Source organism: Carassius auratus, unplaced genomic scaffold (genome assembly GCF_003368295.1).
Source record: "Carassius auratus strain Wakin unplaced genomic scaffold, ASM336829v1 scaf_tig00016867, whole genome shotgun sequence".
Classification (NCBI taxonomy): domain Eukaryota; kingdom Metazoa; phylum Chordata; class Actinopteri; order Cypriniformes; family Cyprinidae; genus Carassius; species Carassius auratus.
Window position 1 is genome coordinate 106,737 of NW_020524714.1, and position 26,705 is coordinate 133,441.

The 26,705-nt window shown below is 33.6% G+C and overlaps 1 protein-coding gene and 1 long non-coding RNA gene across 5 annotated transcripts; both read left to right on the forward strand.

Moving 5' to 3' along the window:
• Window positions 1–389: 389 nt before the first annotated feature.
• On the forward strand, window positions 390–11,483 carry LOC113075344 (C-type lectin domain family 4 member F-like). The gene is made up of 5 exons (XM_026248048.1): window positions 390–1,029; window positions 10,322–10,744; window positions 10,856–10,983; window positions 11,101–11,207; window positions 11,318–11,483. Exons 1-5 carry the CDS (start codon window positions 870–872, stop codon window positions 11,481–11,483), a joined length of 984 nt encoding a protein of 327 aa, XP_026103833.1. The 5' UTR covers window positions 390–869.
• Window positions 11,484–15,436: 3,953 nt separating this feature from the next.
• Window positions 15,437–22,468, forward strand: LOC113075340 (uncharacterized). Of its 4 annotated transcripts, none has more exons than XR_003280917.1 (5): window positions 15,437–16,019; window positions 16,296–16,576; window positions 19,883–19,967; window positions 21,121–21,383; window positions 22,317–22,468. It is a non-coding gene; the product is annotated as an uncharacterized LOC113075340 (long non-coding RNA). The 4 variants fall into 4 exon arrangements; XR_003280919.1 differs by having other exon boundaries at window positions 15,438–16,019; window positions 16,481–16,576; XR_003280916.1 differs by having other exon boundaries at window positions 15,441–16,576.
• Window positions 22,469–26,705: the final 4,237 nt, after the last annotated feature.

The window sequence follows — 26,705 nt, forward strand, 5'->3', positions numbered from 1 at the left end:
ATCAAAAAAGAAATAGAATAATTTACAAATCTCATAAACGTATATTTTATTCACAATAGAATATAGAAGCGAACAATAGTGGAGCAATATCAGAAAGGAGTTTCTCAGAGAAAAATTGCAAAACGTTTGAAGTTATCATCATCTACAGTGCATAAAATCATCCAAAGATTCAGAGAATCTTGAATAATCTCTATGCATAAGGGTCAAGGCCGGAAAAACACGGAACGGAAAAAAGATGCCCATGATCTTCGGGCCTTTAGATGCCATTGCATCACATACAGGAATGCTACTGTAATGGAAATCATAACATGGGCTCAAGAATACTTCCAGAAAACACTGTCGGTGAACACAATCCACCACACCTCACTACACTACATCTCTGGGCCAAGGCTCATTTAAAATGGACTGTGGCAAAGTGGAAAACTGTTCTGTGATCAGACGAATCAAAATGTAAAGTTCTTTTTGTCTTCTAAACATTTAGCAAATGAGAACAGTTCAGTCATTCATGATGCTGATGACCTGTAGAGAAATTCTTATAAACTTCAGTGTTATTATTGATACTATATACAAGTTATAATATTTACACACACAAACACCAACAATATAGTGGTAAAGTGACAAAAATAGTTTTCATAATAACTATAGATTCAAATTAATATGTAGCTTAAAATCAGTAGTAATTTTTATACACGTTAGATTTACTTGGATGGATGGTTCTAAACTGAACTGTCAGTCATGTTTTAGTTTTCACACATTGACCACGACTTTGTTTCTCTGGTGTTAAAAGAAGACAAGCACTGACTACTTAAACACATCTATACAGGAACAAGGAACTAAACAGTTTAATGTTAGACTGTTGAAGAGCAAACATGTCTAATGATATTTATGACAATGACTTTGGGACAGAGACTGAGGGAATGAAAGGAGAGAGAATAGAGATGATGGTGGATATCTATGAGAGTGCAGATCATGTGAGAGATTATGATTTTAAGACAGAGACAAACACCCACAAACCACTTCAGCGTACAGGTAATCACATACATTTCTTTGATTAAACATCACAGTTTGCACATGTTCAGTCATTTAGTTCAGCAAATGATTGTGGAAGCTCAAAAATATGAAATATAGAGTGTGTTATATATTTATAGCTGAACTGTACACTGATAACATTAAATATACTGGAAAATAGAATGCAATATTAATTAATATATTTCCACATTACTGGAAACTAGTGCTTATATTTTTTTTCAATATACTGCAATACGTATATAAATGGTCCATGTACGGGTGATACTTGTACATATAAAAACTAAATAGCAATTAAGACAAAACTGCAAAACTGCTACTACGTTGTAGAAGCTTTACTGAAACACCAAATCAGTTCATTTCACGGTGTAGATTTAATGTATGAAGGTATTTTTGGTTTAAAACAACTCAGTAACTGTGACAGTGGTATTTATATTTGTAGAGAATAGCCACAGATGAGTACCAGTACATTTGAAGTCACAGACAATAGTTGCAAACTTCCTCTTCCACAAACACAACACAATAGTTACACCTTCTCAAATCCTTATTGCAGGAGCACAAATCCTATTCTACGAATCACAAATTAAGAAACTTTTACGCTCACATGTTTTGTTATTATTGCTGCAGTGAATACGGTGCAAAACACATTCAACACACCTGCATAAAAAAATTAAAAAAATTAAAAAAAATGTTGTACATCCGCAAATAAATTAGTGAATTCTTGCAATGAGATTTGCACAAATGTAGAATGTTTTCTTACGAATATATATTTTTTTCCTTGAATGCTTTTCAAGCACAAACACAAGTGCATAACGACAACAGTGTGAATCTGCTGCTAATGTTCTCAAAGCTGTTTTTCAATTGCAAATGACAAGTTTTGTGCACTCTCCCTTTTGCAGTACATATATGTGTGACAGATGGTGCAAAGTTATTTATGCATCTGTAGAGGAAACGGCGAGCACTGTTCAGAGATCAGAGAGTTTTGACCAATCAGAAGAGTTAGTTTAGGCACTTATTAGCAGGGAGGAAAAAATAACTTTTGTGAGTTGTTGCTAGCATCTTCCAAAGCAGATAGCGGAAACCAAGGTATGTTTTCTTTCTTTCTTTTTCTGACATCTCTCACCGTTATACTGTACATTTGTTTAGAATTTAAATATTGTTAAAAAATGTACAGTATAAACGTGAGTGATTTCAGAAAAATAAAGAAAATGTACCTTTATTGGTATCTGTTACTGTAAGGTCTGGAAGATGCTCACAGCTTGCAGCTCGCAAATGTTTTTAATAATTTATTATAAAACTGTTGTACTATTATTAAACAATTTGCCAACTGATAAGCACCTACACTAGTTTGAAAATTGATTGCTGTAAATTTCACAGTAGATGGATGTATTATTACTGTATTTTCATGTAAAGTATTATTACTGTATTGTCAGTGTTAGTAATGTTCAATTTATTTGCATTTTTTACCTGTATAAAACAATCTAATTGCAATACAGCACTGTAAACCATATTTTTTACATCCCCAACCCTATAAAACATATCTCAATATCTCATTGTTATTTGTCCTGACAATATTATTTTTAATTGTTGAACATTTCCTTTTTAAAAATACAAATTACAAGTCTTGACCAATAGTATGCACTAGCTGAAAAAGGGCATCATCACAGTCCCTCCAAAACAGGTGTAGCGTATCAGACCTTAACCAGACAAATTAAAGATTCGATCAGGACCATCGAAACATGAGGAGCCGAATTCCTCAGGAATGCAACAGGATTTTCTTAGTATGACAAGTCAGAAGCAAGATAACAAACCAACTCACTCACAGAACAGCTTTTTACATTAACACCAAGAGAACAATTATTTACCATTTCAATTAGGAAAAGAGATTGTCAAATTTGGGGCAAGTAATCAAAGAGATGCACAGTCTGACACTCACATGTGAAGCCATGAGAGTAAACAACTAGCAGAACCAGACTGAAATTCCTCAACCTCTGGTCTCCACAGAACATCCTTATGTCAGAGAATGATTTGAATGCACCAAAATGAACTCAAAATAACTCCATATTTATTTATATGTAACCCACACATTTGACTACCATGCTACCATCCTTCGGATGAGACGTTAAACCGAGGTCCTGACTTTCTATGGACAGTAAAAATCCCAGGATGTCTTTCAAAAAGAGTAGAGGTGTGACCTCGGCGTCTTGTCTGAATTCGCCATTGGCCTCAGACCATCATGGCCTCCTAACAATCCCCATATCTGCTGATTGGCTTCATCACTCTGTCTCCTCTCCACCAGTAAGCTGGTGTGTGGTGGGCGTTCTGGCACAATATGGCTGCCGTCGCATCATCCAGGTGGATGCTACACACTGGTGGTGGATGAGGAGATACCCCCTTACTATGTAAAGCACTTTGAGTGCCTAGAAAAGCACTATATATATGTAAGGAATTATTATTATTATGTTTATAATAGTTTATTATGTATGTTTATGTTTATAATCAGTTATTGTATATGCCTTTTAATAACTATTAGATTGCTTAAGGATTCATATCCATGTTTAGTGTGTACGTGTTCGAATCTGTTTGCTTGAAACTTTCCTGACCATCAGTTATTTATAAAATGTATCATATTCTTGTTATAGGAATCATGTCCAAAATTATACCCTGCAAGAGCGGGAAAATTCGGACCACGTGCTTGATAAGATAGAACATATTATTTATGATACCCCGAGCAAAGACAATATCTAATTGGTCAAGACAAGATTTGAGGTGTGGCCGAAAGGATAGTTTAAATACTCAGGTCACCATTACATTTTGCTTTGAGCCTTTAGCTTTTTAGCTTTTGCTATTAGCCCTGCTTGCTTTTAGCTTTTGCTCCAAGCTTTTTCTGCTTTTAGTCATCGCTTTTAGCGTTCTATGAGTGCGGTTCCAGCGTGCGTCGGCCTGCCCGCCTGCTGTTACTTAGCCACAATGAGAAGAAACACAACCTAGTCTCGTCAAACTTTACTTCTGTTCTTTTACTTTAGTTTATTTAGTTAACCTCCAGACTCTGATCTGTAGTGGTGTATCTAATATAATTTTAACCTCATTGAGGAACTTAATGCGATGATTAATTAATTGATTGATGGTTGTTCATGTCTATGCAATTTCACGTATTGCTGTAAACTTGGGATTCCACATTTTTATTCTCTTAAACTCATCTTTCCCTAACTTACGATCTACCTGCAACTAGTGTGAATGTGTGAGTGCGTGTGCGTGTGCTTGTAATCTTAGATTTATCTAATAAAGCCTTATTCATATTGAAAAGAGAAGTATCGTGTTTTGTGCTTACAAGTTAATGTCTTCAACTGCCAATCTTGTTACTCTGCTAATTAATAGTGTTTTCACTATAGTTTGGATATTAGTATCCAGCACAGATTTGATGTTAAACGGCTCGTTCAGTGAATCCCTGGCCGTTTCAGTGATCAGCCGTGAAACAGTCATTCTGTTCAAATTCCCTTTAAAATCTTAAATGATTCCCTTTGAGCTAAATTGACCTGTTTCCCTTACACACGCTTTACAGAAATAAAATACAGAAAAAAATTAGTTTGTGTTGTTGTGTTAAATTTCAGTAATTTTGACAAAAGACAAGCTCTCTGATGAGAAACATCCTGAGGGGATTCAGGCTGATGTTTTTGTCTTTTCACCCACTTTTCTGAATTGCATCTGATCCGTGACTTTGAATGGTATTTGGTGGCACCAGGGTTGATTCTTGGAATGAACCTGAAAGCACAAGAGAGAGAAAAAAACATCTGTTAACATTTTATATGAATCCCACATTTATAATACATTATAAAGGTATTCTTAATCCATTATAAATAATACATAAAAATGCATATAAAAACCCTCATAATGATATGAACTCATAAATAATCATAACAACAATTAAAATACATTATAATACTTAGGTACTTTAGTACATTATAACACAATGAATATCATATTAAATCTACTACTTTACTTATATATTAGGTTACATTTTATTTTGATGCTCCCCATTTTGACTATAATCAACTTTGCAAATCATGTCAACTGAATCTCATTAGAGTCAGAGACAGTTTATAAGAGACATGTCACTTCCTCAATCCTCAATACAACTATATAAGGAAAACCCGTAACGGCAAAGATGGCGGTTGGATGCAAATCCCGTCCCTCCCGCTGGGAAGCAAATCATCTGCTTTTAACAGTCAAGCCGGGAAACATTTAAGCCTATCGTCTGGTTCCACTGATGTATACGCACAGTTGAGGAACCCTTGCGCATGCATAGTAAAGGTATAACCTGTGGGGAAAAAAGCCTTTTAAACCTTATTTTGGGGCAAAGTGATCACATTTTTTTTACGATATTTATCATATTTCACTGCTGTTTCTATAAATGTTGTTTTTATGTCCCGGTGACCAATGAAAGTGCAGTTCTGACTCTCTGCCCATTCATTTAGATAGGAGCTGGTCTTGTTATTCTGAAATAGCTGCCTGGAGGCATTGCCAAGATGGCGGCCGAGTGGCACGACTTGCCTGAAAGGACTTTGTTAGAGTATTTGCAGGTTTAGGTTAAGGTTACGGTAGAATGTTGACTTGTTGTGAAATGTTATAGTCAGTTTGTCTGTTGGTGGACCTTCAAAATAATCAAACTGATATTATAATCAAATTAGTTGAAAACAAAGGTGTCAAATCACACATTTATTTGTTATCTGATCTTATAAGTGGTCTGCTTTATGTAAAGTAACATAAGTAACATGGCAAAATATATGTCTTATACAGTAACACATTATAACTATGAGAAATATAATCCATTTACTTAAGTGAGAAATATCATCCATTACTTAAGTGGATGCAACATTTTCATTGTGTTTTAAATCATCATACTCTTAAAAGCTATAATCACAAATAAATAAATATTATAATACATTAAAACTGTTCTTCTTATTATTAATATGATGATACACTTTTTTTATATAGTGCTTTGTGCATTCATTATAATTGCTTAAGAATACTCTTATAATGTATTATAAATATGGGCTTTATAGAAAGTGTTACAAAACATTCAACCCAGATTAAAAATTTCAATGTATTATTATTAATTTCAATTAAATCAGGTGAACTTCAGAGGGGTAAGGCCCCCCAAAAACATAGCAAAAGCTCCATCACCCCACACCTCTTTGTTAACAAAACTAGATTAAGAGTACATAGATATATTTTGAGATATTTGTTTGTTAGATATATTTAATAAACAGATTGTCTTTTTCAGGGGCGTCATCCACTCATTATTTTTGATGGGCCACAAGTTATTATTATTTTTGTATTTTATTTTTTTTTTCAAAATGAATTATTATGAAATATCTTAATTTTCCCCTTTATAGATTATGATTTATATAGTGGGCGATGGTTAAGTAACCTCATAATGAAATATGCATTAAAGAAACTTGTCTGTTTACTTAACATATATGGAACATATTTTTAATACGACTTTTATTTACTTATATTTAATGTGAATTTAACTTTGCAAGTTAATGCAAATAAAAACATTGCAAGTTAAATTATCAAAGAGCATTTCCACTGAAAGTCTTGATTGGGCACTCTCAAAAACTCAAATTAAAATCACTGAAGCTTTTTTTTTTTTTCTTCTCTCCCTCATTGGAATATGTAAATTGATTACATGTCTGTTGTTGTTGTTCTTGTGTTTAATTCTGAATGGATATATTAGCTTATTTGTTATAGGCTATGTTAAAAAAAAAAAAAAAAAGGAAAAAAAAAATCACTGAAGCTGTTTACACTTTGAAATTAATATCTTACAGATTCGTACACATATTTGATGTTTCTGACTAGAGAATTCACCAGAAAGAGTTATTCAGTAAGTGAGCGAGTGAAGAAAACATCCGCATTTCAGCGATGACTCATCTGAACACCTCTGATTGGTCATTGCATTAATAAGCTCAACAACATGGTGTGTAATTGGTTAATGCGCAGTGCAGTAAAAACACATCTGTATATGGCTCAGTGCCAGCCAGGAAACAAACACAGATTTGAATTTAGCAGCTGATGATATGATGCACTGAACAATCTAATAACACTGGTGTGATTGTATTCAAATTGTATTTAATATAGAAAATATTAATCTGCAGTTGGCTTGTCTTTTGGAAGCTGCAAAATCCACTTGGCTCAAAAATCTCTCTTAGAATGGGCATTACGCCTCTGCCTAGCCCAGTCAGCATAAGCATCTGATCAAATATGTCATGAGATTTTGGCCAAGTGTGTTACATAACGAGAAAAACTAGGTGCCCATATAGCAACAATATGTGTTATATAACCTTGTTTTTCATATTAAGTGCAAGTGTCTGATACAATACCAAAACTGACAATGCAGTTAATAAAGAGGGGGGGATCCCATTTTATAACAATTAGAATATTTTAATTATTTTAATATTTTGATTTAGCCTAACCACGGCCACCCTGCAATACCGCTACGGTCCACAGTTTGGGAAGCACTGCATTACACTATCTGAATGCACCTATTAATTTATAATCCATCACAAATCATTGAAGCTCCATTCCTTACAATGCATTCATGTAGATCAATCAGTAGAGTAAAGTGCTATATTGCTGAAAAAATGGAATTGATTCCCAGCGAATGGATAACGATAAAAATTAAAATTAATAAAGAAATATAAAATAACTTTTAGCTAGTTTACTTCAGTTAACTTACCAGTTCATGTTATCACCATTATGATGAGTGAAGTAAATTCAGACCACAAACTAGAAAATAAAAAACTAAAGTAAAATAAAAAGTAATTTTTATTCAGTAAACGGGCTACTGTTTGGATAACTCAATAATGTGTAGCTTGTGCAGCACAAATTTCTTTGAATTAAAGCATCTAGCAAATGCATGAATGTAAATATACTGCAAAATCTAAATATTTTGGGTTACCTAATTCTGCATTTGAATAATATGGACAGCTGGCCTTATGATGAGCCTCTCATAATCATCATCTGTGTTTTTAACTGGAGAAATCTCCTGTAACAGTCACAACAGCCCTTTATAGTTTATGAAAAAAAAAAAAAAAACTACCATACAACAGCAGAACAGTTTATTATAAATAAACAGCATTTATAATATTTTTTAACCAATTTTGATACATTAATATATTGCCATTCCTGTGCCTTGTGACGAGCTGAACCGGGGGCTAACTTGGCTAATATAGTAGTTGATTGCAGCTTACTCACCTGTTGTAAGCTTCGCTGCGATGGCAATCACAAGAAAAGACTCCAATACACCTCCGTTGCAGATGACATGACAAATGACCACAATCTGAAAATAAAATACAAAAGATGTATATAACAACAGTGTTTATTAACTCTGTATTCTTTACTATTTTAATGTTAGCTCGCTGCTATGCAAGGCATGTCTGAGATATCCTGCGATAAAGAGGCAAGGAATAATTATAATGCTTCTCTGATTAATTTACTTGGGCTATCTGACGTTATAACTTACCAGTTGATGTAATCACCGTCACGATGACTCCAAAATACACCTTCCGACTTGGCAGACGATAAGAATCAGAAGAGTGGGTGGGTGGATGGGCGCAGTGGATAAGACACATGCCTTTGGTGTGAGAGACCCGGGTTCGAATCCACTGTGAGACACCACCCCTGAGCAAGACACTAAACCCCTAGTTGCTCCAGAGGTGTGCAACCTCTGACATGTATAGCAATTGTGAGTCACTTTGGATAAAAGCGTCAGCTAAATGAATAAATTTAAATGTCAAAACTCTCTGATATCTGAACAGTGGTCACTGTTTCCTCTACAGATGCACAAACCATTTCTGCACCGTATGTCACACAGATATGTAGTGCAAAAGGGAGAGTGTGCGATACTTGTCATTTGGAGTTAAAAAGAAACAGCTTTGAGACTCATAGCAGCAGATGCATGGCGTTGTCGTTATGCAGAATATATATATATATATATATATATATATATATATATATATATATATATAAGAAAACATTCTACAAGTGTGTAAATCTCATTGCAATAATTCACATACTGACTTGCTGATGTGTGCTGAATATGTTTTGCACCATATTCACTGCAGCAATAGTAGCAAAACACATAAAAGTTTCTTCATTTATGATTCCTAGAACAGGATTTGTGCACCTGCAATGAAGGATTCGAGAAGGTGTACCTACAGTATTGTGTTGTTTGTGGAAGAGGAAAAAAAATCTACAAGTCTACAAATTTTGTCTGTGACTTCAAATGTACTGGTACTCATCTGTGGCTATTCTCTACAACTATAAATTCACAGACGCTCGGTTGTTTTGCACCAAAAATACCTTCATATTAATGCATGAGTGTGCATAAAGCTGAACAAATTTAATTTGCATATTTAAACATTTCATATATGAAAAAAATGTGATGATGAAAATTGTTAACTGAAAACAAATCTTAAAATGTTGAATGCTGTGTAGAAATAGTGGAAATCACGATATAAAGTGCTATATCACCATATACATTTTCCCCGTAACTGTGTGAGAACCTTATGAGATATACAGTAAACAAATTAAAGCTCATTTATTACACTGTCGGTCATAATCAGGAAGTTGGTCAATGAACTAATGCCACAGAATGTGAGAAGTTGAGCTGCTGTTGCTCCTGAAAGCTCACAGAGATCAGAAGGAAGGTCCTGAACATACAAAACCACAGATGAAGAACAGACTTTACACACTGACCTCAGAACAGTTTCGTTTTACTTTTCTCAGCATCTCTCGAAATAGCATTTAAAAGAAGCAGCCATTTAAAAAAAAAATTCAAATAAGGAACTCAGACGCTGAGCACCAGTTAAGTTGAATTTGTATCCGATTTTAAGGATTAAGTCAAGTGACTTTTCTCTCATGTGCTAAATTGAACCTGGCTGCTACATTTAATCATATTGCTACAACAAATAAAAATAATTATATGTTAATTGGTATGAACCAATAGGATGTCACATGCTCCTGTACTTTTACATAATTTGCCCCACATTGGCCTCACCTACTGAAATCTCAAAAAGCAGAGCGCCACAAAGTAAAAACACACAGAGAAAGGTTCCACCATTTACAGAATGAACAAAAACATCTATCTGTGAATGGCAATACAAACACTGATGGGACACGGGGTAAGGACAAAGAAGAGAAAACAAACTCAACACACAGAAACAAATACAAACACACTTTCAATACTGTATGTAGAAATTAAGAAACATTTCTTCATGTCTGTCATCTTCAGGAAGTGATTCAGTGAAGAGCAGGAGCTCCAGAGCAGCTGTAGTGTGTTTGGTTCTGCTGTGTGTTCTTCTGCTGACTGCAGTCATAGTGCTGTGTGTCCACATCTACACAAACCTCACAGAACAAAGAAATGAGCTTGAAATCAAGATCGCCAACCTCACAGAAGAAAGAAACAAGCTAGTAACCAATATCACCAACCTCACAGAAGAAAGAAACAAGCTTGAAATCAAGAACAACAACCTCACAGAAGAAAGAAACAAGCTAGAAATCAAGAACAACAACCTCACAGAAGAAAGAAACAAGCTAGAAATCAAGAACAACAACCTCACAGAAGAAAGAAACAAGCTAGAAATCAACATCACCAACCTCACAGAAGAAATAAAGACCAAGAGAGAGCAGCTAATAAATCAGCTTTCAAATCTTGGTAAAGATTGTAAGTTTATTCATTCTATTCTATACTTTACTCTATACAGTACATTATTACAGATGAATATTTATATGAATATACATACATTAATACATATGCATATTACAGATGAATGGATTTACTATCAATTCAGTTTTTACTATAAGTCCAATGAGACAAAGAACTGGACTGAGAGCAGACGAGACTGTTTGAAGAAAGGAGCAGATCTGATCATCACAAACAACAGAGAGGAATATGTGAGTGAAAGATGCTGTGTGTGTTTGTGATGTTTAGCTGATGAGTGAGAGATGGTCAGATGAAATGTGTATACTGCTAATTTATGATATTAACACGTAATTGGCTTCTCTGTTTAGGATTTTGTTATGCATATTACTAATAAAACAGAATTCTGGATTGGTGCAACTGACATTGATGTGGACGGCAGCTGGAAATGGGTTGATGGCAGCACACTGACCTCTGGGTGAGAAATTACTGAACTGAACTGAATATTATCTAATGAATGATTCTCACACTCAGAATCATAATCACAGAAAGCAGCACTGAACATCTAATGCTGATCTGTACTTTCAGATTCTGGGCAAAAGGTGGAGAAGTAAACGAGCCAGGAGGAGGAACATTAGAGAACTGTGCTGTGTCTTATTCAACACAGTGGCCTAATTTAAAAGGGTGGCATGATGTTAAATGTAATGATGCTTATAACTGGATCTGTGAGAAGAGTATTTTACCTCTCATATAATACTAATATATATATATATATATATATATATATATATATATATATATATATATATATATATATATATATATAATGATGATAATCATTAGTTATGACTGTTAAACTTGGGTCACCCAAAAAAATAAATAAATAAATAAATAAATAAAAAAAAATATATATATATATATATATATATATATATATATATATTTTTTTTTTTTTTTTTTTTTTTTTTTTTTTTTTTTGGGTGACCCAAGTTTAACAGTCATAACTAATGATTATCATTCAAAGCAGGGGTGTCCATTTTTGCTTGTGAAGCATCACCTTGTGTTTTTGATATTTGATTTTTGATATGCAATTTGTATTACTAGATTCCAGGCAGGTGTGTTGAAGCTGAGGTTTTTCAGGAAGGTAATTCTGCAGGAGCAGGACTGAACACTTCTGATCAAAGATCAAATATTTATTACCATCTTGCATCTATCTTATCAGCTGAATTGAAAAAGACTGCTGTAAAATTGTTGTAGTGTTCGTCTTGTTGCCAGAATGATTGTTTTGTAAACTGTAATGAATTTATAGACAATAAACAGAAACGATTATAAAACAATTTCAATTAATGGACCAACTTTAAATTAAGTGGCCTTAACTACTTGGTACTTACATTTTAATTAATAATTTAGTACAATGTACTTATTGTGTACATACATGTTTTTACATTGTACTTATATATATATATATATATATATATATATATATATATATATATATATATATATATATATATATATTAAACTACACATAATTACATCTGTAGTTAATTTCTGTAATTACATTTATAGTTACACTGTTGACCCATACTTTACACCTTAACCCACCCTTAAACTTACCCATACCTCCAACCCTCTCCCTAACCTTACCCCTATCCCACCTCAATAGCAGCAAAAGTGTTTTACAATACAATATGAACACAATAAGTAAATTGTACTTATTTTTTTATGTAAGTACACAGTAGTTAAGGCCACCTAATATAAAGTGGGACCCAATTAATTATTAATTTGGAGAATATATCTTAAATGTGCATCTGCTGTGTGCAAATGTGTGTCCTGTTTATTGGACGACACTTTCTAGGAGCTGCTTTATTTCTCAGAATTAAAAGTTTCTAATCTTTCATAGATTTACAAAAAAAAAAAAAAAAGCATGTCTGAGAAAATGGCAGATGGCGTCATTAAACAGGTTTGACAGGATCATTTTAAAATGGGTTTGAATTTTAATAAACTGGGTTTATTGGCAAAATATTATACTTTCTTCAAAAAGAAAAAGTGAGACCCTTTCACTGGAAGTGAATTGGGAAAACTAATGAACGTCAAAATACTCCCTGTATCAGTTGTATATCAGTCGCCAATTATTTGTAAATGTTAAAATAAGTCACTGTATCAATATTATAGCCAGAAGACAAACAATATGCCTGTTCACAAGCATTTTATTGTGGTAAGAGGAAAAAAAGGTTGATTCAAAAAGCTTTAAGCTCAAATAATAATAATAATCACCATCATAAATTAACTTAGTTTCATGAAAGCATTCTGAGTGCTTACTAGTAGTAGTATCATAGTATGTATTTACATAAATAAATAAATAAATAAATAAATACAAACTTCCGATGCAGACAAGATGCTCACGCAGCTAGTCAGCAGTGGTTTTACTGTGACAGTACTTGAGAGATGTGGCCAGTACATACAGTTTAACCACAGCAGAAACACATTTACCTCTATGTGTTTTAGGAAGTCACACAGCTGACACCGTTCTGAAGATTAGCTGAAATGAGATGTGCTTCTGAGCTTCACTAAATTCAGCAAGGTGACATTTTTTCTCACATGTATAATTTTGCTTAACATTTGTAGCTAATTGCTGAACCGAACAACACCAGACAACATGAGCCCGTCTTTACAATTGATCAAGACTATAACTTTTTTGACTTAAAGCCCCTATGCAAATTAATAAGTATGTATAGGTTAGACTTCACACATTATCTTTGATATAACTTTGACCTGGTCTGTCTGTTATTAATTAATTAATTTATTTATTTATTTTCAACATTTATGTTTATTATTTATATTATGTGTATCATTTGTTTTGCATGCTACCCTAATGTTATTTTATTCACTAAAGTCTTGACATGTTTAAGTTACAGGTGTATAATAGAGGAAGGGCCCTACAGTCCATCCTGAAACTCAGATGCCACCAGTTGCTCTGTTTCTGGAGAACATGTATTGGCCCTCTTTCGCAACAAAAAAAAAAAAAAAAAAAAAAACAGAAAAACCAAATGATATTTGTTCAAATCAGAAAGACAAGAAAAACCACAGACCATAAACATCATCTCACACTGATAATGTAAACTGTTATTTATTTATTTATTTTTTTTTTTTTTTTGCAAAGTCATATTTTATCATAATATAATATTGTATCAAAACAATATTTTTTTTTTTATTTTTTTTTACATTTCAGAAATCGGGTAACCTTTTTATGCTTTTTATGTCCCACAGCAAAAAATAAAAAAAATAGTACAAGATAAGTAGACATCAACTGTTAAACAATTAGATGGGGATGTTGCCAATGTAGATCGCATGGCAGTTACATTTGAAACAAAACTAGTAAGTAAAAACATTGATAACACTTTCTATGAAGCCTGTATTTATAATACATTATAAGGGTATTCTTAAGTCATAATGAATGCATAATGCATTATACAGAAAAAAAACAAAAACAAAAAAAACATAGTATGTTATATGAATTCATGAATAATCATAACAACAATTATAATACATCATAATACTAACGTATATGTGGTTATAAGTTTAAGAATATGATTATTTATAACACAGAATAAACATCATATTAAATCTACAGTACTTCATTTACAGTATAATGAACTGTATCATATCCTGACATTGTTTATTTAAGATCTGCACCGTATCTTACTACTACTAGTGGTTAGATGTTGCGTGTTATTTGAGTTTTTCCTGTACAGCTAATGTTAATTATTTGATGTGAGCTTAATACCCCAACTGATTTTTTTTTTATTTATTTGGTTACATTTTATTATAATAGTCCCATTAATCAATCAACTATAAGCAACTTTGCAACTACCTGCCAACTAACTCTCATTAGAGTATTAGTATGCTCAAGAATGGTAGACTCTAGTATGGTAGAATAAGTTGACGTACTTGCAAAAACACTTATAGTCAGTTTGAGTGTACTAATACTCTGATGACTACTAGTTCATGTTGCAGAGTTACTTATTTAACAGTTGTTTAAAGGTTCTGTCTGTCTAATAATCAAACTAATATAACGATAAAAACTTGTTCAAAGAAAATGTGTCATATCACACATTTAAGTAAAGTAGCATCAGAAAAATAGCAAGATAAGAGACTTATAATACATTACAGCTATGAGAAATATAATCCGCTGTAAAAGTGGATGCAACGTGTTCATAGTGTTATCATCATACTCTTAAAAGCTATAACCACAAATAAGTAAATATTATAATATAGTAAAAGTGTTTTTATAAATATTAATGAGATGATACAAAATATTATGTTTTTTTTATTTTTATTTTATTTTTTTTATAATGCGTTATGCTTTCATTATAATGCCTTAAGAATACCCTTATAATGTATTATAAATACGGGCTTCATAAAAAGTGTTATCAAACATGCTTCAGAAATGTTTTTGATGACTAAATGAGAAATTGAGGAACCGAGAGTGGACACAGTATATTTTGGGAATGCATTGGGTTCTTCAGAGAACTGCTATTATAATGTGTTACCACTTTGCTTTATAAGTCCTTTACCACTACAGGGGTTGCCAAGTCCCAGAAAAAAAAAAAAAAAATATATATATATATATATATATATATATATATATATATATATATATATAAATTATTATTGTTATGATTATTTATTCTAGACAAAACTAGTCATTAATCGGACAATTCACACAAAAATGTATATTCAATGACATGCAAAATACTATAGTATGTAAAATGAATAAGCTAGTTTTCACACATCGCTAGTGTATCACAACGACCTCGTCAGGAAAGACTGCAGCATGTGTATGTAGAACGTGTCTAATGCTGTAAGAAGGAAGCTCTAGAATTAGACATCTTCTATCAAATTAAAAAAATCTCCCCATAAGAGTCACCTAAGGAGAATCACGTAAAGAGAGTCACCTAAGAGTGATCCTCACATCTAACCATTTTCCAAAAGGAACTATTTTTTTTTAAATAGTCAGGAGAAAAAAAAAAATACAAAATCAGTGCCTGAACAAGATATCACATGACCACAGTGGTGCTTTATAACTGTGAAAACCAAAAAGCAGAACTTCAGGTCCAGTCCACTTGAAGCAACAACGTCCAATAACCTTACGTTCAACTCCAGCAATATGGACTTTTCTGGCAAATTTCAGACAGGAATAGAATTTGGAGAGATGGATCTGTATTTGATGTCAATACAGAAAGAGAGTACATGAATACTGAGAGATATCGGACACCTCAAAACACAGGTACTGAGACTCATTGTATTATAATTACAACTGTCAGTTTATGTCTAAGCAAATCACCGTTTGAACTGCACATACAATTGCTAATGTGAAAACTGTAATGCGGACCTGGGAATGCATCATGGTACTAAACCTAAGACTTCCTATAGACATACATCAGAGCTGGCCTGAGTTTGAGTTGGCTTGATTTACAAGAATGTGAAAGCAAACTCAAACTCACTTGTTAGTATACATTAGATTAGTAATATGTGCCCTTAAGTGCTACTATGAATTATTTAGGGGTACATTTTGTGATGTCAAGATGACTACAAATGCATGGGGCTTGAGACAACACTGCAGAAGGTACTGAATTTGAATTTGGACCACAACAAATCTGTCCCGTGTGAAAGCACACAAACTGACATATTTAAGTCATAAGAGAGTTTAAGAAACATTAATCTTCATATATGTCATCTTCTTTTTAGTGAGGATCAGAAACTACAGAGCAGCTGTAGTGTGTTTGGTTCTGCTGTGTGTTGTTCTGCTGTTCTGTTCTTCTTCATAGTGCTGTGTTGGCAAAGGTACATTTCTTTATTTTATGTAGTTTGTTTGTAGTCTCAGTATCTTTTATGGTACATTATATATTCTTTGAGTAAACTATCTGCAAGAAGTTACAGGCTAGTGTATAGTTCTTTATGGGTCCACTTGCTTTAGAATGAAAATCAGCATAGTTTATTAAGCCTTCAATGCCATCCAAGATTAATTCGCCTTTTTTATCAAAACAGATGTGGAGAAACTTACCATCACTCACACAACAGTTTAAAGTTAAAATTCCTTAATGATGGATTTGTTTTTACAAACACACAGCTTCTGGAGTCATGTTGATTACTTGTGGATGTTTTTATGAGATGTACTCTCATTGTGATAGCACCCATTCACTGCAGAGGATCCATTAGTGAGCAGGTTCTACATTTCTCCGAATCTGTTTTGATGAGGAAACAAACTACATCTTGAATGGCATGAGCATAAATATTAAGCAAAATTTCTTTTTTGGTAACACTTTAGAATAACTTTCATTGATGAGCCATTAAAAAACATTATATAATGTTTAAATAATCATTACTTAATATATATTCACATTTATAGAAATATGAGATAATGTACTTGTTAATGTTAACCGATTAACTTCTTAACATTACCAAATGATTAACCAATCATTATTTAATGTAGATTGAAATGCTCACAAATGTCTATAAACTTTAAAAAAAATGTAAATCTTCAAATTATTTTGACAGATGGTTTACAATGATTAAAAGATTCATTAAGAAATCATTTACAGACATTATATAATGCTTAACTGACCATGAGTTAATGTTTACAAATGTCATCACACTTTAAATGTGTTTTAAAAATCTACATATGATTTTAACAGAAATAACTGACAAGTTTATTTGTTAATGTACTGTAGAATGCTTACAAGCATCATTAAACTTCAATTCACGTATTAGTTAATGCTCATTAATGCTCATACATTTACAAATGTTGCGAGAATAAAGCTTTATTATTCATTTTAAGCACTTCACAAACTATTTATGTTAATATTATATTTAACACATAATCATAATCTGTAATGGTCAGTCATTACATTTGGCTGTTGTTAGTTTGTGGTTAGTAAAGTTTTGCTGAATGCTTGGTAAAGACATTACACACATTGTAATTTGGGTACAAAATGTGTTTTTATTGCCGCAACACTTATATAAGCATATTATTGTGAATCATGAAACAGAATATTCCTTGAATCATACATCAGCATGATTCAATCTATTTCAATAGACTGAATCATGTTCCCTTATAGTAGTCATATTGATCCCTGTAGACTGTTGACCTCTTACCCAACCATTAAACCAACCCTTGCACCAAACCAGTCCCCAACCTAACCTATATCACTCCTCAACAGCAGCAAAGGTGTTGTGCATTAACAAACGCTTTTAATCATTGTATAACATTTGTTAAAATAATTTGTAGATTTTCATATGAATTTGTATGAATTAGAAGTTTAATGACATTTTTAAACATTCTAATTTACATTAAATTTGAAGTATAAGGTAATGTTTAATACATTTATTAGTAAACATTAACACTCACTTTATTTAATGTTTCTAGATATGCGAATATATTTGAACTAATGATCCGTTAAGCATTACATAATGTTTGTTAATTATTATTATTATTATTATTACTTATTTTATTTATTGTACTATACATTGAACAGATTGCTCTGACTTTCCTAAAATGGATAACGTACAAGCATGGTTTCATGGATTTCAAGATTCTTTAAGGAAACCGTCATTGCCAATAAACATTCTTTCAATGATGTTGGCTCATTCGGGAATGAAGCAAGGGGATTTTATTCATAAGTGAGTCATTAGCTGTGTTTGAAATAACCCCTATATCTTCATTCACTATTCCCTACTTTAATCCACTAATATAGACAATTTGAAAGAATTAATGAAAGTGACTGAATGAGTTCAGACACTGAATGTGGCGGAAGGGCTGCTGATATAATCTTCTAGAAAGACGCGGACATTTATTTGAATTGTCTCTCACGTGTTGCTGTTGGTTGTACATGGGTTATACATTTGCTTTTGAGGTGTATTATAGGACTGAATGAGTGCATTTGACAATGTTCACTACTACATACAGTACTTAAAATGGCGGTCCCCTTGAACTACAGGAGAGGACCGTCACTGAATCATTTAGTCAATCATTTACTTCAGAAACTCTCATTGACTCATGAATGAAACACCACTGCTGTGTGCTGCTCTGAGAACGGAACTCTTTATTCGGTTTTGTCTTCGTTTGGAACTATTTTTATTGGTGGAGCAAAAATTAAACTAAAATACATGTTCCCTCAATATTAACTTGATTATTGAACTGTTGTGTCTCCATCTGATGTTGTCCTCGAACAATAGCAATACAGCATAAGTAGGATCTTTTGATCATAGTGTTTTGATAATAGTCATTACATGCACACAGCTAGTAATAATTGTGAGAGACACACTGAACATAATGGGCCCTATTTTTATGATCTAAGAGCATGGTCTAATATGCGTGACGCTGATGCACTCAGGGAATCCACTTTTGGTAGTTTAACAACAGGAAAACGGTCAACACACCCAGGCTCATGCTCTAAGCGGGTTGTCCCTATTCTCTTAATGAGTAATGGGTGTTTTTGGGACATAACGTGCAATAAACCAGTCAGAATCTCCCATCCCCTTTAAAAACCAGTTGCACTTGTGCCATGGCAGGTTTACATGGTGGAATGTCATTTTTAATTATTAAAAATGTTTGTGTGCTGCTGCGAATCCCTGTGTATATAATAAGTAAAGTGTATCTGCATTGTGCACCTGCCTATAGGTGCATATTACTAACGCGCTCTTTAAATAACAAAGAAAAAATATTGCACCAGACTTTGGACCAGGTTTGAGTTGGTCTTTGGCGCAATCTGTTTTCACTTCCTCAAAATAGCAACGCACCAACAGTGCGCCTGAACACATCACTTTTTTTGACCAGCACGCCCATTGGTGCACAAATGGGTGCAAATGCTTTTGCTATTTAAACAATGTAGCGCAGGATTGGAAAAATGAGAACTGTGTTAGGCAAAAACTAGCAAAAACACTTGCGCCACGCCTTGCGAATCATTTAAGATTGTGGTAACGTAGAGTAATTCTTTAGAGCTTCTTTCCATTCTATACACAAAATGTCATATTATAAGTGCAATACGTAATATTGGCAGCTATCGGATGAAAAGCTATTGGTTGTAATGGGTATTGTAGTCCAAATTCTAAATAATGGATATAATTGTTTCTCCCGCCCCTCCTCTTCAGACTTAACCCTCACATGGTTTACCAGGCTAAGGACACAAAACAAGAATGAGCACAACTGACAATGGAAGGCGTCGAGCCATTCACTGTAAGTTGATTTATCAGTGTTTTCATGTATCTCCTTTTATGAATCATACTATGTTTCTCAACAATTGTCATCCCATGGTGTTGAAATTATATTTGATAAATTGTCAGTGGACTGAATTACACAGACCAATACAAAAAAAAAAAAAAAAAATACATTTTGATAAGGAATGCCCACTTCAAAATAGTTTTTCAGTAACAAAAAAAAAGAAAAAAAAAAAGAAAAAAAACTAGTAGGTGAAATTAGCCTGCTTTCTAAATATTTGTGAATTATTCATGCCTTATATTTTGTAATGAACCTCCACATGATCTATTAGCCATAATGGCTTCAGGAGAGTTCAGAATAAGTCAAATATAACATTTTATTTGTCAGGTAAGAATGACAATTACATGAATAAACAATGACAATCCAAGTCAAAAATTATAAATACATAACTTCAGTTGCTCGAAGGTAAATTAAGTGTAACAAAGGAGGAGTCGTGACGACAAAGTGCAAGCTTTATTTCAAAGACCAAAGTCAAAACTATATAATCCAAGGCAGAGGCAAAAGAGAAATTCACAAGACAGACAATGATCAGTGCAGGCAGCAATCAGTCAAAGCAAGGTAACAGTCCAAGGACCAAAAACACAAAGGGAAAGAAACATGGAAGAGCTAAATATTCAATCACCAGCGAAGACAGGTGTGTGTGGTGTGTGCTATTCTCATAGTCCTTCTAATATGAGGCAGCTGTGAACTGATAATGAGTGCTGATGAGTCCGGGCAAGCAGAATAGGAAATGGCATTCTGAGTGAATGGCAAGGTAGAGAATAAAGTGCCCTCTAGAGGAGCTCATGGGCACTCCAGCTGGAGATGGTGACACTAACAGTGACAGATGCCTAACTGACAGCAGCCACACAGCAGCATCCAAGTTTACTGGCTTGAGGACACGACTACTTGTCACTCACAATCAAAGCAATAACAAACCACATCCATTCAACCATCCAATCAATTCACAATGAACAAAAAGTCCTGTAATACATTTATTCTTGTTTGAGAAACAGTTATATTTTGTCATGCTTCACAATAGATAAGGAAAGTCTGTCACAACTTCCACTTAGTACTGAGTATCTGATGTCACATGATTTCATACATTGACCACAAGGTTGCTTTCCTCTAGCTCTAAAGAAGCCAAGTGCTGCATACTTCAACACATCTACATGGGAACACGTAACGTAATTGTTTAATAATTGATGATTAAAGAGCAAACATGTCTGATGCCATTTACGATGATGTCATCAGAGCTGAGGACATGAAGAGAGATAGAGTGGAGATGACAGTGGATATCCTATGAGAGTGCAGATTCTGTCAGGGATCATGACTTCACGACAAAGACAAACAAACCCCCACAAACAAAAAAAGCCCCACCACATCAGCAGACAGGTAATCACATGCATTTCTTTTATAAAATGTTTAGTCATTTAACATAATGTCTGTCATCAGTTTAAGGTGCATTACAAATTTTTATTGAAAGGCCTGATTGTATATACTCAATGAAAGACTCATTCTGTTTAAGCCTCATTATGTTAATACACTTCAAAACTATTATTGTAGCCTCTGTGACACTGCAACTCATTAGCTGGGACTTCATAATGCCATAATTTATGTTCTACTGTTCTCAACCACTCCTACAATAGACTCTACAAGAAGCATAGAGGCCAATATAAACAAACATGAAATGGGATATTATAGATGTCACGCACTGCATCTTACAATTTACGTTTTCCGAACAATTTTAAATTAACTGGATTAAGGGGGAATTTACATAACAATAGAATAAAGGTACATGCATAGATGCATATTGTAAAAAAAAAAAAAAAAATCGTCAGCTACTGGCCTGGCATGGACAACATAGCAGTTTGTAACAGTTTGTTTTAACAATGTTTTATTTGTACGTGAACTTTTTAAAAAAATGGAAGGAAAAACATCATTGTCATCTAAACAAATCCTAAGTAAGGCGACTTCTCTCTCATGTGCTAATTTGAACCAGATCGATCTAAACACACTACCACAATAGTGTCCTTTCTATTATGGAGATTAATAGTTATTAACAGGCAGGATATCGCATGCTCTTGTACTCTGACATACTTTCCCACCCCAAAGTAAAGGGCTACAGTTTAGAAACACAAAATCAGCGTTTACTGTATATGACTGAAGTTGTATGAACACAAATGTCTCAGCTTGTTTATGCCAATATAATCACTGATGGAATACGAGATATGGACAGAGGCACCAAAATAAACCAGACACCTCGACGCACAAACACACTTTCATTGTATTGGGTTTGAGAAACATCTATCTATGTGTCCTTTTCAGGAAGTGATTCAGTGAAGATCAGAAGCTCCAGAACAGCTGTAGTGTGTTTGGTTCTGCTGTGTGTTCTTTTGCTGACTGCAGTCATAGTGCTGTGTGTCCACATCTATAATAAGAGCACACACTGCACCAAACTCACAGAAGAAAGAAATGGCATAATTAATCAGCTTTCCAATCTTGGAAAGCTTCTGAAAGAGGGTAAGGTTTTTTTTTTTCATTCAATGTTTGGTTGTGTTCTCAGTACATTATACAGTATATTATTTGAGAAACTATCTGTTACAAGTTGTTAGTATAGAGGTCTTCATGTGTCCACTTAGATCTGAAAACCTCAGGTCCAACCCGTCCAAAAGTTAGATGAGTGCCTTGCACATGAGTCACAAATGGCATTAGCAGCCCCAGATCTTGGTTCATTTAAAATAAATGTGCTTTTGCTAAATTAACCCAAGAAGACCCCATTTTGAGATACATTTTTGTCTGATTGTATACGGAACACTGCAACTAGAACTCATTTCACTCAATTATTAAAGATAAACATAAAGTTGCACATCTTGAACAAGTAGCTCACAAGGTAAGAATTATAGGTGTGAGTGTTAAGTTTGGGAGAAAGAGGTGTAGTATTTTATAAAGAATGAAACTGATAGAATATATGCCCTGTGTCACACATACACTGTATGTTCAAACATCTCATTCTGTTTAGTTCTAACAAGAGTTAAAAATGGAATAAAACAGAGCTGAGCTTTCAGCCTATACAGAACAAAACACAAATAATATTCAGCATTACTGTCTATGTTGACAAGATAACTAGGGTTTGAAACGTGGTAAGTAATATTTATAAATAAAGGCATGTAGACGAAATAAGGAACACAGAGTAAGAGCAGTATATTGGAGCTACTCTTTGACTTGTGGCATTGGTGACACAGCACCAGACAATGCTTTTTTATGTGCTTTTTACTGATAGACAGGTCGGGTTTGGCAAAGAAGTTGGGTTGGATACGGATCTTTGGACCTGAGAAGACTTGCAAATGTGAATAAAGTGCTAATAGGCAAATTTGTTGCTGTACAGATGAATGGATTTACTATCAATTCAGTTTTTACTATAAGTCCAATGAGAAGAAGAGCTGGACTGAGAGCAGACGAGACTGTTTGAAGAAAGGAGCAGATCTGATCATCATAAACAACAGAACAGAACAAGTGAGAGAAAGATGCTGTGTGTGTTTGTGGTGTTTAGCTGATGAGTGAGAGATGGTCAGCTGAAATGTGTATACTGCTAATTTATGATATTAACATATAATTGGCTTCTCTGTTTAGGATTTTGTTATGAATATTACTAATAAAACAGAATTCTGGATCGGTGCGACTGACACTGATATGGAGGGAAGCTGGAAATGGGTTGATGGCAGCAATCTGACCTCTGAGTGAGAAATTACTGAACTGAACTGATTATTATCTAATAAATGATTCTCACAATCAGTATCATATCACACAAAAAGCAGCACTGAACATCTAATGCTGATCTATAGTTTCAGATTCTGGGCAACCGGTGGAGAAGTAAACGAGCCAGTAGGAGGAAAAGAAGAGAACTGTGCTGTTTCTCATTCAATACAGTGGCCTAATATAAAAGGGTGTCATGATGTTAAATGTAATGATGCTTATAACTGGATCTGTGAGAAGAGTATTATACCTCTCATACAGAGAGAAACATCATAAACAAATTTTCTTCCCGTGTTTTTTTTTTTTTTTTTTTGCTGACCTTATTAACAGTACCAAACATTCAGAATGAATGATTATCATATATAGCATTGCTGCTGCTGAAGTGTCACCTTTGAAGCAAATTGTAGATCTACCCAATATTGTTTTTTGTATCACTTATATGCTATACCAGTTTTTATTAATATTTAGTATTTGTTTGCATTTTTATGTCTGTTTTCATCTTAATTTCATTTAAAGTGTTAGCAGTTTTGTTGTGTTTTTATTTTGTGACTTAAAGGCAAACTAAACACAAAAGAGAAAGGTTGCTTTGGCAGCTAGCTGAAATAAAATACTTTATTAAACACTTTATTTGTATAGTACACTACAGGCATTCTACTAACTATAAGTAACTTTGCAAATGCATGTTAACTAGCAGTCATGGTAGCAGTCTGCTTAATATCTGCTAACACTATTTTGATGGTTCCCCAACACATATCCTTCTGATATAAGTAAATTTCCAAGTACATGTAAACTTATTTTACTAACAATAATCTAACAGTTTTCTAATACTCTAGTAGTTATTCAATTATGCAGATTAAAGGGCTATTTTACATGCACTGAAAAGTTAGTTATAGTTAGTAAAATATCTTAAGTAAAATGTCTTAAATCAAAATAAGATGTCAAAAATTTAAATTATATATATCTCATCAGTTGATGTTTACTTAATACAGTAACTAAATACAGTCATATTGTTTTATACAAAAACACAAATGGTGCAATCATAGTGTACTTTTTAGAACACTAGCTCCAAGATAAACCAAATCATTAATTTGGTAAAAGAAAAAAAAAAAAAAAACAACAACATTATACTGTTAAGAAATTATTGCGTAAAACACATTTTACAGTTTTATGGAAATAGACCTTATCATGAGTAGATTTTGCAACTCTCAAGAAGGCCTGTACTTTTCTGGGTCTAGCTTTATTAAATTTGCCAAAGCAGTAATACAGATCAGCTATGTGTTGCACATTCAATATCCAGTCTTGTATCTGCATTACTAAAGTTTAAGAATTGTCTTCTTTGCTGCAGTAAAGCCTGAAAAGATAATATTTTTGGCCCGGGTACAAAGAAGAGTTCAAGAGGCACAGAAGCAACTTTGAGTTATGAGCTAATACAATATTTCAAATTAAATCAATAGCTTGAGTGTAATTAGTTACTTCTTTCACATCATGTCCTTGCCACCCTATCTGAGTTTATTTTGCGATACCACACAACTTTTTTTTTTTTTTTTTTTTTTTTTACATAATACATGATGCAGTAAAACCAAAAAAAAAAAAAAAAAAAAAAAAAACCACTTACATCAGAAAAGAGCAAAAGCTTGTCAAATAACATGGCGCATGGCATCACTGAGACTGGATTGGACAAGATCATTTCTAGGTGCACCTGAACAAAGAGTACACTAATGTTAAGGGATATTCTGGGTTTAGTGTCATAATTAGTGTCATAATATTGTCCTAATATTGTCATAAGTGCCTCAAAGGAAAAAGGTGAGGCACTTGTGAATGGGGCAAATTAATAAACAATCTGTATACTGTATGCCTGTTAAAATTATTTTACTGAAAATAAAATAAAAAGGATTAGTTAGCTTTGGATAAGCTACAATGAGTTTGTTGTACTCCTCTCATGCCAGTATAGGAGCATTCAGACAATAACCATTTGCTCTGTCTTCTGACTCGCAAGGGTTTCTCTAGGAGCTACCCACTGAGTGTATAGAGCTTGCACACTAGTAATTGCAGTGCATTTGAAGGAGTATACTTGATAATGTCCACTATGGTTTCAGACACCACTACATATGGCTTTTTCCATGAAATAGTGCACTATACGGGGTGGCAGGAACAGAAAACAACTGTTGTGCGTTGCTCTGAGCAGTAAAACAGTTTTTTCTGCTTTTGCTTTGTTTTAAGCGAAACATATACTAAGAAACTGGCCATACAATGTCTAAACTGTAAGTTTCTCAGTATTAACTTATTGTTTACTAAATTATTTAAACATCTCTGAGCATCTTTATTTGCAATTCCTGTATCTGTCACATGGTTTGTCACCAGTAATAATTGTGAGAGACATATTGAACTTCATATCTGATGTGTTCAGGAAGTGACTTCAGGAAGCTGTAGCAACAGTCTGTTTGCAGCTACTGTGTGTTCTTCTAAACATTTAGCAAATGAGAATGACTTGGTGAATTATTTAGGAATGTTAATGAACTTCTAATTCTTCAGTGCTTCTATCGATTCCACATACAAGTTTTGATATTATATGATTTTAATATTAATATGATTTGCATTTAACCCATCCAAAGTGCACACACACAGTGAACACACACACAGAGCAGTGGGCAGGTATTAATGCTGCAGTGCATGGGGAGCAGTTGGGGGTTTAGTGCCTTGTTCAAGGGCACCTAAGTCATGGTTTTGCCGGCCCGAGACTCGAACCCACAACCTTAGCTGTCAAACTTTCTAACCATTAGGCCACAACTTCCCCAATTTTTTTTACACATTGACCACAAGGTGTTTTTTTTTTTTTTTTTGGTCATCGCTGACACTTAAACTACTTAAACACATCTGTACAGGAATAATGAACTAAATGTTTGCAAATGGTTAAAGTGCGAAAATGTCTGATGATATTTATGATGGCATCAGGACAGAGAC